The following is a 15,050-nucleotide window of genomic DNA, read 5'->3' on the forward strand; positions in this document are numbered from 1 at the left end:
AATTTTTATACTTTTTGAAGTACTCTTGTATAATTGCTTATAATTATCTCAAAATAAAGGCTTTAAAAACTTAAAATACTTGCATTTTTTAAATTTTATTTGAAAGTCAGAAATACAGAGAGAGAAGGAGGGGGAGAGAGAGAGAGAGAGTGAGAGAGAGAGAGAGAGAGAGAGAGAGAAAGGGATTGTTCATCTGCTGGTTCATTCCCCAAATGGCTGCGATGACCAGGGCTGGGCCAGGCCGAAGCCAGGTGCCCAGAGCTTCCTCCAGGTCTCCCATGTGGATTCAGGGGCCCAAAGACTTGAGCCATCTTTCATTGCTTTCCTGGGTACATTAGCAGGGAGCTGTAATGGAAGTAGAGCATCTGGGACTCAGACCACCACCCATATGGGATGCCAGCCCTGCAGCGGAGGCTTAACCTTCTGCACCACAGTACCAGCTCCTACTTGTATGTTTAAATAGCAATTATACAACATACAAGAACCATAACTGACACATAGAGACTGTTGATCTAAAGAAGACCACCTCGCTTGAGTTTCCTGGTCAAGTTATTTAAAGTGAACAAAGTCTACTCTAAACTAGAAAAGTAAAGATGTACAAGTAAACCATGACTGTTTCTTCCTTACTAGTTCCATCTTGAGTAAGGAATTGCATTACCAGACCAGGCTGGTGTGAGGTGAGCTGATGGAATTTAGATCACTGTAGAAAATGGAATAGCTAGCACAAATGTATGCATGAATCTTAAGAATTTCAGTTAGCAAGAAAGGAAGGCATTCAGCATCCTCAGGAGCCATAGCAGGCGATTTCCTACTCAGGAACGTAATGGATCGGGTGGACAGTAATAAGGTCAGAATTCTGAGGAAAAGGAGAAGCTTGGCCAAGACCAAGGAGACTATTATTCTTTATGACTAAAGCTGCTATTTAGAAAGTATTCCACTTCTGTCACATTGTCTGGTTTTGTCCTTATATCCTTAAATAGGAAAATAATTTTACATTAAAGGTCAGATAGTTAAGGTGTTTTTTTTTTTTGTTTTTTTTTTTTTGGCTTCTAACCTTTTCAAAAGATGCCGACTACTTTAATGGATTGTAATCATGAACAGTAGAACTTCTACAAAACATCATAGTAGAATCATTGAGAGTATTAAAAATTGAAAAGGAGGAACACAGGTAATTCTGAGGAGTTCAAAGTCCTGAAAAGTAACAGAAAATGAAAGAAAAGGCAGACGATAGATGAGCATGAGGACAGTGAGTTCTTCAGGACCCCAGACTATGCAGGTCTTCAGTCAGGAAAGGTTGCTAGTCTGAGCTCATTAAGTACATTCCCACCTCTCCAGCACTCCGTAATTCCTGTTCTGCTTCATGGCTCCATAGATTGACCCGTTCTACACACTTCACACAACTGGAATCACATGGTATTTTCCTTTGGTGCCTGGCCTTTTTCATTCGGCATAGTGCCTTTTGAATCGTGTACCCGAATGAAATACTACTTATTAAGTTGTGATTCAAGTTCAAGTCCAACTATTTTTAGAAAAACGCATCTGAATTATATCAGGTTCTTTTCTTTTGCACATTTTGTTCGTCTTGGAAATTTTTCCCGGTCACGGTGTCCCGGTTATCTTCTGGGCATTATTTAGGCCTCAATCACTTCTTCAAAGAGCTCTTTGAACCAACAAGTTAAGTCAAGTCATACAGCTAGATTTTCCCATTGTCTGATTTTCATTCAGAACTCTTATTTATTTGTGCAATTATTTTTGACCCCCTTTCCCAGGGTCTTCTGTTTGAGGATAGGGATTTCATTTGCTATTAAATCCCTAATGGCTAGGAAAATGACTGGAACCTGGTAGATTTGAACATATGCTTATTACTGCATGCCACTGAAACATCAAATTTTTCTTACTGATTGTGGCATAACAGAACAATATGCCTTAAAATAATGAGCACAATCAGAAATCTAAAGTTTTTAATTCCCAGCTCTGATATCAAAAGGCTGTTCAAATTTAAGAACTCATTTAAATGCTATAATGTCAGTGTCCTCCAATGCAAAATGGAAAGAATGAATAATTGTTAAGGCCCTTTCAAGATCACAGGGGGTTTACAAATTTGTAAAGAATTTGTAACAGAAACACCTAATGTGTGTTGGTATTGTCATTGCACACAAGATAGTCATTAAAATTGTTGTTTATGTTAAGTCTAATGAAGGAGAATTGACATAAATATAGTAAAAGACTAAAGTTTAAAGTACATATTTGACTACCTATTGATACATCTCTATCATCCTCTTTTTGCCACAGTCTGATTCCACATAAGATGATGCATGATTGGAAGGAGCTATTTTTTAATGGAAAACCCATATATGAGCAAGCCTCCATTAAGCAGATAGCTGCTAAACCCACTGAAGAACAACTTATAGAACTGGAGAAAAGGGATTTGCTAGATAGCAATGACTATGACGACTACAAGGTACATGTTAATGTGAAATAATTAGCTGTAATGCAACATAATAAATTCTTTAACATGAATTTTGTGCTTTCATCTTATTTGTCTCCAAAAAATAGACATTTTATGTTTGCATTTTTGCTTGGTTTAATTTATATTTATGGTACTACTTTTAGATTCCTAAACTATTCATAACATACTCTCTGTTCTTCCCAGTAATATTAGAAGGATGTTCTGGAAAAAATATCAAGCATAATGCATTGTCTGGGAAGATGGTTTTCAGAATTTTTAAAAATTTTAAAAATTTATAAATTTTTAATTTATCCATTTGCATTTTTCTTTGAATGAGCTATCTATGTTTGCCTCAAAAGCCATTGTTAAAGGGTGTTTTGGTGGTGATTGATCTACATAGCATCTTGTTTTTGCAGGTAAAATGGGAGGAGTTCTGGGCTTTATAAGTAGTATATGTTCAAACAATATTGTATGAAAATACTGAAAAATAAGTATCAGATGTCAACTGTGCTTTTAAGAGCTGTCAAAAAAAAAAAAACTTTGAAATTTGGCAGATCTTTCATTGGCAATGCCAGCTAATAACAATATGACCTTAGATGACCAATCCCTTGAGTGCTAAGAGACTCAACTTCCCAATTTACAGAACAGTATACTGACCTCGTTTTGTTGTTATGTGACATGTGAAAAATAGTATTTCTTAAACACTCAAATACATTACATGTTAGATGGAAGTAATATGCATTAAATTCCTTCTTAACCACCCAGCTGTCACCACCCCAGTCTATGTAACCCTTAGAAGTAAAGATGTGAAAAATCTTAGCTCTTGGATAGAAGTTCTAAGTAGATCAATAGCCATGAAATGAAGAATGGGGCTTTTTATTATTAAAAATAGTACTAAATTATTTCCAGATGGGTATTAAGCACAACCAGAAAAAAAGTAAAGCAAAGCAGTTTTGATTCAATCATTTGCTGATATTTAATGGATACTCAATAAATATTTGTGGCAAGGATGAATGAATAAAAATGAATGAGTAACAACAAACCAAGAAAACTACAAAATAGCACTCATGTAAATATTGAGCAATATTTTTTGAAAAAAAAAAGAATAAAATTATGAGAATCTAAATTTACCACATTTTAATCAAATGAATATGCATTTGTATCACTAAGAGAATTTTTATTTATTAGGGACTGACAAGAGCCCTAAGGGACATATGTGAATGTTTTATATGGTTGTAGGATACTCTATATCTAGTGTTACTGCCTAAAGTATTAGTGCCATATAACAATGTTTTGATAGTATCAGACTGTGTTTAGGGGTTTCTTTCCGTTTTAAGTTAAAAGTAACTTTATTTGACAGATTTTGCTGGTTCATGGGATATTTGCTTCTAAATAATTTTTCAGCAAAGCTACTTTATTCTTGTTGCTCATACATCAGGAGACCTAAGAGGCTACAGTTTAGCAAAAATGTGTCTTTCTAACTCGTGTTTGGGAAACTGTTACCACAGGAACATGCTTGTCTAACCCACTTCCTGAAGCAGCCAGTATGTTTCTTTTGCAGGAAATTACAAACTTTTCGTTAGGAGTTTGTGAACCTCAGGAAGTGCAGTTTATTTTGTGAACAGCCTTGGCTGACTGTTTTTCTAGAAGTGAAAATCATCTTAGGATTTCTGATGGGTGTTTTACATGCTCTATTACTTTGACTACATAATAAAAATATGCCATAGGTTTTAGGTTATACTGTAAATTACTCTATTATCACTCCCTATTTTTAGGCTTTTGTCACTTCAAAAACTTGTCCTAAATATTCCTAAATACTAGTAAAAAAATAAAGGTTTTAACTTATAAAAATACATATTATCTGGCTTGAATATTCTATCACAAGAGATGGAAGGATACACATCCTGGTTTAGCTGAAAGAAGCAGTTGTCAACATTTGCTAATTTTGAGTTTGCTTAGGATTTTTTGGATGCTTCAAGTAAACGCACAACCATGAAATTAATCTTCGTGAAGTTTATATTTTTAACATACTTTATTGACGTCCATATTTACCTTCCTTAAAGAACTGATGCCTCCTAATTTTGAGCCAATACTTTTCAGAGACCATTTTCTAAGTAAACTATCAGGTTTAAAATTTTTTAATGGTATACCTAGAAACTGTCATAAAACATATTCTCTTATCTGTGTCAAATATAGCTGCCAAAAATTTCATTCTGATTAACGTTATTTTCTAAATTATCATACTTTATTTTTTATATGACTACATGTAAGGAGGAGCTAATCCAAAAATGATGCAACTAGAAAGATTTCTGTTTTCTAAGAAGGAGGCAGGAATGGAACCATGGAATAGCCAGACTCCATTGGATTCCCAGGCAACAGCTGCAGGAATGAAACAAGGAGTTACTGAGTAAAGAGTAGGAAAGATCTCTTAAAACCAAGTGCATTATAGGGAGTTGCTAAGCCAGGGGACCCAGCTCCCTAGAGCAACTGACAGTACAGCCCCGCTATAGCAACAGAGGTTCTTAGTTACACAGTTGACTCCTCTTGTTGAAATTCAGACTCTTCCAAATGTAGATATTTTCATGGGACTTCCTGGCAAATGACTTTTAAAGTCCATTGAATTTGGTTTTACATAGCTTGTTATAAACAGTTAGTTATTGAATGAATTTAAGAGTTAGAGTCTGCCCTCTTTAACCATAGGTTCCATATCAGCAGAATCAACAGTAGTGGACTGGAAATGCCTGGGAAAAAAATACATTTGTACTACACATGTACAGAATTTATTTTCTTTTGATTCCCTAATGAAGACTATATAGCAGCCATTACACATTGATAACATTGTATTAGGCATTATAAATAATTTAGAGGTATTTTAAAGTATGTGTGAGGAGGTACTTAGGTTACATGCAAATACTCCAAATTTTTTATGTAAGGGAATTAGGTATATGCAAATTGTTATATTCATGGGATAAGAGGAGTTTGGAGCCAATCCCTTGCAAATCAAATTATTTTACTTGTAAACTAAAATTAGTTCATGGCTATGGTTTCGTGAAGTCTCAGGTTTTCCTGAGCAGTCTCTCTGCCACAGACCACTTAGCTATTCGCAGAGTCCTAGTGTAAATGCCCCCAACCATGTTGTAGTTGGAATTGCTATAATTTGAAAGAAGAATTTTTCATTTCCAGAATAACATTCATGTTGTTTTAAGTTCATCATGATTTTTAATTGCTACTGTTGCTTTTTCATGAAAAATGATTGTTTATGTTCATGATCAATTAAGTTACAGTATTTGTTATAGCATACATTTTTATCAACAACATTTTAGCTTATGATTTTCCACTAACTGGACTTTAAAATGTATTTGTATATATCCTAGTTTAACCTTCATATTTCTGTCACTAAAGCACATGATGTGAAAATATCCATTCTGAAATTTGCTTGTACAATGGCGTGTATTATCACCAGATGTTTTTTCCAGCTGAAGGATAGGACTGTGGAACTAAATGAACCATGAAGATGTCTTCCTTCTTGAGTTTCATCTGATTTATTTGACCCAAAAACTCTATATAGCATCTTGTTCCTAATCTCCAATTCCTATCTTTTTTGTTGACAGTAGACTCTTTTCAGCAACTTTGCTTTTGCTTTGTTCCTTGACCAGGAAGCAGCCTAACCTTCATGGTTTATTATTTTTTAAAAGCCTATTTACTTGAAAGACAGAGTTATAGAGAGGGAGAAATACAGAAAGAGAGATCCTCCACCTGCTGGCTCACTCCCCAAATGGCCACAACAGTCAGGGCTGGGCCAAGCTGCCTGGAACCTCATAACTTACATGGTTATTCAGGATGCTTAAAAAATGTTTAAAATAGAAACTTACTAAGCATGTAGAAACCTTTAATTTCAAATGAAATTACTTATTTCATGACCTCTTTTCTTCCCTTGCTCAGAAAGAAGTCTTAATGCCTTATCTTTGACAATAAAGATGATTTTCTTGGTAAACTACAACGCTTATTCAATTTTAATTATCAATTTTCAATATAAATGTAGATAATTTCATTGTGAAGTACTGAAGGGCCTGAAAGGTTTGATGTTTGTCTTTTCTTCTCAGATATATCTGACTACAACTGATTTTTAAGTAGGCAGAGTAAGTAGTTGCCCACATGATAGGAGTTTAGATGTCTGTGGGGTTATGCTACCACAAAAACTCTGCCTGCTGTTGTACTTGATGCACCATATTATCATTCCTGTTGAACACATGAGCACCTGCTATAGTAAAAATATTTCCCAAGGTAGCCAACAAGAATTATTATTCTCTAAAATTAAAAGGAGCTGGGAAAGAAGTTTGGCAATGAAAGGAATATTCCTAATATCATCTTAATTTTATTTTTAAGATTATGTATTTCATAGCTGCAATTTCTCCTTTTCATGTGTTGAGAGTTTGACCTCTAAACTCGTAAATTTCTTTGATAATGTTAAGTTTCTTTGGCTGACTTTTTGAGATCAAGCCTCATTGTGTCCTTGTAGGGTCACAGGTGTGCTCCAGAATACCGATAATCAAACATAACAATTATAACTTATAGAACAGAATATCAATATCTTAGTTTTAAAGGGAGCTATAGTTACTGTAGGCCCATGGTCTCCAGGAATTAAGTCTATTTTCCAATGTTTGTGAATAGAGGTAGAGGTCAGAGAATTGTTTTTATGACTAAAGAAGATGGAAGGGGCACTTGGGTCATTGGAAAGATATATTGCTTCAAATCAACAGAATCAGACAATCTAAGTTAATTATAAAACCATGGTAGGAATAGTTGACTTAGGTATCATATCTAAGGCATTATACCAGAACTGAAAAGTGATTTATAAAGCCAGAGAATTTGGCATTCAGATAGAAGTGAAGTAGAGTGGGAAGTAATATCAGAGCCCAAGAGAAGAGTCCCAGATGAATGGCATGAATAAATTAGAGTGAGTTCCCACTATTCTTTTTTTCTCTTTACTATTAACATGTAGACTATAGAAAGCTTCTTCCAAACTCCCTCCTCTTTGGATCCAGAAAAGATAAAGGATGGTTAAGATTTTTTCTGGGCTTCCTACCACTGATTTTTCTGGTTTGTCCTTTACCTACTTTGGGAACTATGGACTCAATTTCTTTGCATCAAGTCCACTTTTTCTTCAGTCAGTTTCTTGGATTTCCCACCAAGTATTTTAGAGAAGGCTCTAAGACTAAACTCTAAAGCTGTGTCATAGCAGACAGGTAGAGTAAGAACATAATGACAATCTAGAGAAGCTTGTATGTATCCAACAAAGTCTGAATTTTGGTATGAGGTAAATGTGCTAGTCTGAGGAGCGAAACTCTCCCATCAGAAAGATTCCCACCCTGTTGCCCAACAAGTCCAGTGCCCAGGACTTGTTGGCCAATGGACCTGTGGTAGTCTTTGATACATTGCTCAGTGATGCCTTTAAGTTCTTTGGAGGTAATTTACACCCCCTTTGAGCTGTCAACTTGACAGTGAAATAGAGACGATAGAGAAGCTGATAGTAGTCATTGTGATGGAAGTTGGTAGTCCAGGTGGAAATATCCTGTGTCAACTTTACAGTTGCAAGATAGGTAAGTCATAATGTCTACATAGTTTGTGAAATCCGAAATCACAGTCAAGTTTGGCTCTCTGACTAGTTCTAGATGGGCAATAGCAGTGGAGAGAGAAATTCAGGTGTAGAACTTTCTAGAAAATTCCTTTGGACAGCAAGACCATAGAAATTAGTATAGAAGTGATCTCAAGATGAACCACCACTTTCCTGATGAGTAGATCATAGTTTAACCAATTATAAAATAAATATTTAAAAAAATAAATTGAAGAGTGCAGTTTGATGTATTTATTTGGCCAGTCACCACCACCAGAACTGCTTGGAAGCGCAGCCAAGGGAGAGAAATGATATGAACTCAGGGTGATGCTGTCCCAAGGGCACTTGGGGCTTTGCAGACTTGCAGTAGCCTTGAGTCTCTTGTTCTGTTTCGACCTCACAATTATGCTTTGAAATACATTGAGCTGCTATAATTCTCAGTGTACCGCATTCAATGTACCAAACATTGAAGGGCCACAATAGTTCGCCAGGGCATGGGTGGAACCAGGAATAGGAACTTGTCTGTCTGTGATGACTAAGCTACTCTTCCACTGATCTTATAAAGGTGTGGTTTTGAGCATTTCTGGAATCAGTCTAAGCAATTGAATCCCCTACTCACTGTTTGCATCTAATTTTGTTATTGGATTTCAACCTCACTACATTTTCAGGAGAGAGAGTCTCTCCCAGTGGCTTAGTCTTAGTGCCCTTGGTAGTTAAACTTGCAGTCAGCATGGTGTTCCTGACTGCCTGATATGTCAGTGATTTTCAGTTCAGAGTTTCAGAGGGAGAAACTTGCCACTCTCACAAGTGCTGAGCTTTCTGAACTTCTGCATATGTTACAAGGTACAGTTACTGAAATGCATACAATGAGTTTCCACGCTCTCTCATTTGTGAACAGTAATCTTTGTCACATCCTAAGTAACTGATCAATTTAAATTTCACTCTGAAAGCCAACATAGTATGAATGGAGTCTTCTTTCCCTGGAACTTCCTTTGTGGTGGGCTGCAGTTAAATATTGCTGTTTCCACACTACTGCATGAGGGCAAATTGAGGAAAGCTACTGCTGGGACAGAAGGGATCAGAGTGAAAGCTGCTGTTGGATCAGGACCAGATCTTTAGACTCATTGATAAGACAGAAATAATTGTGGGATTGATTAATAGGCAAGGCATTGGCTACCCACAATTCTGCTTCTAATCAAGACACTCTTCACCTCAGTATGGGTTTCAGATGCCAGTAAGAGTTAACTTCTGCCTTCCCCTTATTGCCACAGGCTGTGTTTCATTTCTCTGCAATATGTATATGACCTTCTGTCTGAAGGTGCACCCACCCTGCCAATTTCAGGGAGAGATGGATGCCCCTGCCCTGCCTCCCAGCCCCTCTGGTATCGAAGGCCAAACTGAAAGGAAGGTGTGGCCAGGTAGTTAATCATACTTTGACCTAACTAGAGGTCAAGTGCCTTAGAAAGGCTGCCAGGCTCACTAAACAGAATCAATTCATCTTTCAAAATGTTTCTGAGAACTTTTTGAAACTGGGCCCTAACACACAGCCCATTCTATGACAGCTCCTGGATGAGAAGTCAGAGTCTAGTTGCCCATTGGCTGACCACCCATTCCTGTGTGCCTCTTTGTCCAGGGAAGTCCATGGTAGCATCATTCTTCTCCATAGGAACCTAGCTGTTAAGCAGGTCCCATCCAATGTCCAAGAAACCCTAGGGGCCTACCACAATATGGATTATGTGAATTGGACTCCCCGCTTGGCTGGATACATAACCACCCTTTCTACTTCTGAGAATCCTGAGTAGTTGTCATAAATTTTAAAATCTGGATTAAACTCCTTCCAGATTTCCTCGGGGTTTGGAGGAAAGAAGGCCTGGGAAGAGATGACAAAGAACAGAGGTTCTGAAAGCTGAGAAATTACCTTATTACCTCTGTGTGGAGTATGGCTTTTTTCTGAATGCCAGATTTCCCAAGCACAGTAACTGCAATATATCCACTAGACTTTGCATGTTACCACAGCAGTAGGTGTGCTTCTATAATAACTTTATTCCTTCTGGTAGGACACCAGGGCATATCCAGCCAGGAGATGTAGTGCCAGGGGTGAAATTCTTAGAACTGGGACCAAAGGATCAAGGTAGTTTCTCTGATGTGGCCAGAAACATGAAGAAGTGGAGGCAGAAGCATGCCAAGTCCTTTGAGCATGCCAATGATCAAAACTGAGATTGAGGGGGAACCAGACTAGAAAGTGAAAATGAAGCCAGCAGGTTAGAAGCCAAGCAGAACTGGAACAGAACAGGATTCAAAGACATGGCAGCAAAGTGAGGAGGCCCTAGGCAGTCGCCCCAAACAGAGTTGGAATGTCTGCAGTTTATTTTTGTTATCTGCCACAGTTGTGTGGTACACTTTGGGTTAAACTAGTCTGGGAGACTCAAGGCAAATACCTAGCTGGGAATATGAGACCCAGGCCACAAACACTGTCTGCTGGGAAAGACCTACCTGCTCAGAGAGGTTATCTTGTCCCTGTCCAGGACCCTGGTTTCATCCCAGGAGGTGACTTTCCAGACCTCCAAGCTCTTGACTGTTTTAGACCTGACTCCTTTCCTGCCTGGTTTTCTGGCAGATTTCAAACTATTTGAATCCCTGACTATCTCTGATCCACTTCTAGTTGTGCCCAAGGATGGCAGGTCTCCTATTCCCAAACAAGAACTCACTCAGGAAAAATATTTACAACCATGCAGTTGTCAGTGATGTGACTGCAGTCACTACTCCTAATGAATTTTTCCCCCAAGTGATGGTACCTATTTGTTTTCGGTGATTTAGTATTAGTAGGTTAAAAATGAAGACGTCACCCATCTTCTCTCTGAGATAAAACATCAGAACTAAAGTGCTTATCTTAACTTTTACATATTGGAAATCTTTCTTCCTTCTCTCTAAGTCCATGGCCCAGTTTAAGGAGTCTCATATTTATAAATTGTTTTTCATTTATTAAATTTTAATAAGAAGCTTTTTGCTGATATAACAAGGTACACTTTAACAGAGAGGCTCTCAGAATCACTCTAGGCTATAACTTATTGAGGTGCTTCCTGTATTTGCTAATTTTGTGCATTATATATATATATATATATATATATATATATATATATATATTCTTACTCTATTCTCTCTATGAGAAGATGCTTTCTGATCTTGTTTCTAGTTTTGAGCTTGGGCTGTGTCCATTTGATTTGGGTACCTAAGTCAACTTTTCCCTAAATCAATATTATAAATGTAAAGTCTTTATATTCACTTATTTATTCTGTCCACATTCACTGAGCTGATGCTATTGAAGGATGGATTCACTTATTCAATCAATAAGTATTTATTAAGTTTCCACTGTGTCAGCATTGTTCTAAATATGATATGAAGTTGACTGAGATAGAAATCCTTTCTTCCCAGTATTCATGGTTTAGTGTGGATGAGAGAAAAATTATTGTATAAAAGGACATTAAATGTGGATAAGAATGAAAAGTTATAGGGGGCACCTTGGAAGGGATGATATTCAGTTGATTTGATGATATTAACTCAGAAATGACCTAAACCTATGAACTGTGACCTCCTGTCCTTTGTATTTTCTCCATGACTACATTTAATGTCAAGCATGTAGAACAAACTAAGTTCTGAAGCATTTTGGGTATCCCAAGAGTCATCTGAAGAGTCCAATCTCGGTTATGTCTAAATGTATTCAAGAGGGAAATGTGTCAGTTATCCAATGAATTAGAATATTATGAATGGGTAATTTGGTTGTTCCTGGTTAAGATGTCATTTGCTGCCTCCAATGTTTGGGCTTGAGTTAATAGATTACCTCATCTCCCACTTACAAATAATTTTCCCTTGGGGAAAAATTAAGCTGGTCTATTTTCTAATAAGCCTGAATTTCTATTGTCTTTTAAATAATAATTGATCTTAAATAATGAATTTTCAGAGATTTACAATATGAAAATATTAAACAGCAGTAATAGTATATAAGACTATTCTCTGAAGCATTATAATAACCTATGACTAAAATCTAATAACAGAAATAAGACCTAGAAATGTGAGAGTTGGACCTTCTAATTAATGATAAGCAACTTTGAGAAGTTACATCAAGAAATGTATTATTTTAAAAATATGCTTTTATAATATTAAATGGATATTAATAAAGTATTTAGAACAGCTTTAAAGCAGTGCCATCAGAAAATTAAATGAAAGCATTTTTTAAATAATGCAACTTTTTTAAAGTACCATGAGAAGGAATAAAAATATAAATAGCCTTTTAAGATGTAAAATAAAATAAATAAAAACATACTTGCTAAATTAATATCTATTCTATAACATGGATTGGAGACTTGTTAGAATTATTTTCCATATTTGCAAATATCTAAGAGATGAATCAATAAGGCAATTATAGACATGAGATAAAAACTGAGGGTTCTTGGTATCTTACCTAATAAAGTATCTTTGTTTGCTTTTCAAACAGTTGGTTGAGACCAAATTATGAAGTTAATTTATGGGTCAAAACCAGTATAGTTATTTCTTGAACAGTGATGGATACAGCACAAAATAATTGCAATCAAATGCAGTACGCTAGGGAATAAAACACATCACAGTTAGCAAAAGTGTTCCCTACAACATCTTTCTTGTTTTACTTATACCTTTACATGAATATCAGGTCACAGTGTAGAATGCACATCTTATGGGGTGGGGGGTTCTGGTCAAAGTGGAAAGCCGCTGTCTTAGAAGATGCAATATTGTGGTGTGCATGTTCCAAGAGAAGGCTGGCAGGTCAAGCAGTGCTTGTCTGGGTTTAGACCAATAAAAATGGACAAGTTAGGCAAAGAGGATGGCTTGGAAGTCTTGCGTCACTAAGGAAAGGCTCCTAATGATGAACGTAACTATTAATGTGCATTAGAATTTGAGGAATGGCAATAGCTGCAATGACTCCTGTGGCCTCTACTACAGGCCTTCACTGTACTTCAGGTATCACAGACTCTCACTACTTCCTCACTTTCTGTCGAGAAAGCCAGCTATAATTGCTGCAAAATGAAGGCAACTAGAATGTCCTGCGATGGAGGCGTTGAGATGCATTGGCTATGCTCTAGGGGCAGAGCCACATTTCGTAACATTACTACCAATGGAGCTTCTTGAAATCAGCTTGTTGGAGGCTTTTCCCCTAAATCCTTTGGCTGTTGTTGCAAAATAATATTTAAAAGGTTACATTTCAAGGGCAGGCATTGTAGCAATATCCAGTTAAGCTGCCCTCTGGATTGCCCCCATTCCCCATTGGAGCTTCTGCTTCTGACTCAGTTCCTGTTGATTGGCCTAGGAGGCAGTATATGATAGCCCAAGTACCTAGGTTCCTGCCAGTAATGTGGCAGACCAGGCTGGAGTTCCTGGCTCCTGGCATTGGCCTGGCTCTGCTCCACCTGTTAGGTTCATTTGGAGAATGAATCAGCAAATAAAGATTAAGCTCTCTCTCTCTCTCTCTCTCTCTCTTTCTAAAGGCATCAGTAGCTGAATCATGGTATGTTTAACACCTACCAAACAGAATACCTGAGGCATGTCAGGCCATGCAAATGCAGTAACTTCTAGTTCTCTGTGAAGACAAACACTAGATTATTTATTTTCAAGGCTAGCACAACCACTCTATAAAGCCATATTTGAATGCCACTACTAAGAATAACTGGAATACCTCAAAGTTATTTGTTTGTTGGATATTGTGCTAGAGATTTTATGGACTGATGAATCTCTCCCAAGGCCCAGATTCTGTTTATCGAAGGACAACACATTTCTCTCCTCTTTGAGATGTAATAAAGGCAGATATACACAGGCACAGACACACAAACAAACCAATCTCTCATCCTCTGGTTTACTCCTGAGAGGCTCACAATGGCTGCGGCTGAAGGTAAGATCCAGGAACCCAATCCAGGTCTCCCACATGGGTGGCAAGAACCCAATTACTTAAGCCATCACCACCGACTCGGAATCTGCACCGTCAGGAAGCTGAGGTCAGGAGCTGGAGCTGGGAATTGAACTTCTCCCTACATGGAAGATTTTTGGCTTGCCCTTGAACCATGCACCTCAGACCACATTCAAATACGTATGTTCCCAAGCACATTTATAAATGTCCAAGCTATTTATAAATGCCCTTAATGGCATTTAGCCATACTCCATAAAAAGAAGACCAAGAATATTAACAGACACATCAAGACACAGGGATGCAAAAAGGTATGACACTCTGGAAGTAACCAGAATCATAGATTAGGTATCCACTAGAATTCTGCAACAGCAGGTGAGAAGGTATGTGAGTATGTCAGATCCAAGCTGAATAGAAGTGTGGTAGGTCCATGTAATAATCTGTGAAGATGGCAAGAATGGAAGATACCATATGCCCAGGAACTCAAAATTCAGATTCTGGAAAGATCTGTGGAGGTCAGTTAGTAAAATTAGTACATTGAACAGATTATGACTTGAGCAAAAGTGGAGGCTGTTCATTCGCTGTTGGAATTTTTTGATCTGTGTTTCCTTTCCCAAGGAAAACTAGAACTCCTAGGTGTAGATCTTGAACATTGCACTTAACATTTTAAAAAACTGCATACTAATAATATTTAACAGGCATAATAAAATATTAATATTAAAATAAACAGATCTTGATGATTTTCTATATGTGCCTAACAGTTTACATAAATTAAGTGCTGCTCACATGGAGCACATCTACACAGAAAAAGCACCTTGTTAAAGCCATAGCTTGTACAAAGTGCTGTTTACCTAATATTGCCCTATCTGAGCAGGGGGAACTTTAGACTATAGACTATTTATAATAATACTTAAAAGAGAAAAGAAGCAGCATATTTTACTATATAATTAATTTAATCATACCTACACACAGAGCAAACCTGTAGCGTAGGGATCTTGTAAAAATTTATGCCTCCTCTTTGAAATCTCTTTAGCTCATGGTTGTTAACGTCATCCTAG

General features: G+C 37.1%; 1 protein-coding gene across 1 annotated transcript in view; it reads left to right on the top strand.

Annotated features, from left to right (window-relative positions):
* Positions 1-15,050, top strand: part of SPEF2 (sperm flagellar 2) — a 184,048-nt gene that overhangs the window by 42,127 nt on the left and 126,871 nt on the right. The window contains exon 10 of the mRNA XM_062211927.1: positions 2,293-2,461. Within this exon, the coding sequence (XP_062067911.1) occupies positions 2,293-2,461 (169 nt within the window). The remainder of the gene's footprint in view (positions 1-2,292; positions 2,462-15,050) is intronic.

This window comes from Lepus europaeus, chromosome 15 (assembly GCF_033115175.1).
Source record: "Lepus europaeus isolate LE1 chromosome 15, mLepTim1.pri, whole genome shotgun sequence".
NCBI classification, from domain to species: Eukaryota; Metazoa; Chordata; class Mammalia; order Lagomorpha; family Leporidae; genus Lepus; species Lepus europaeus.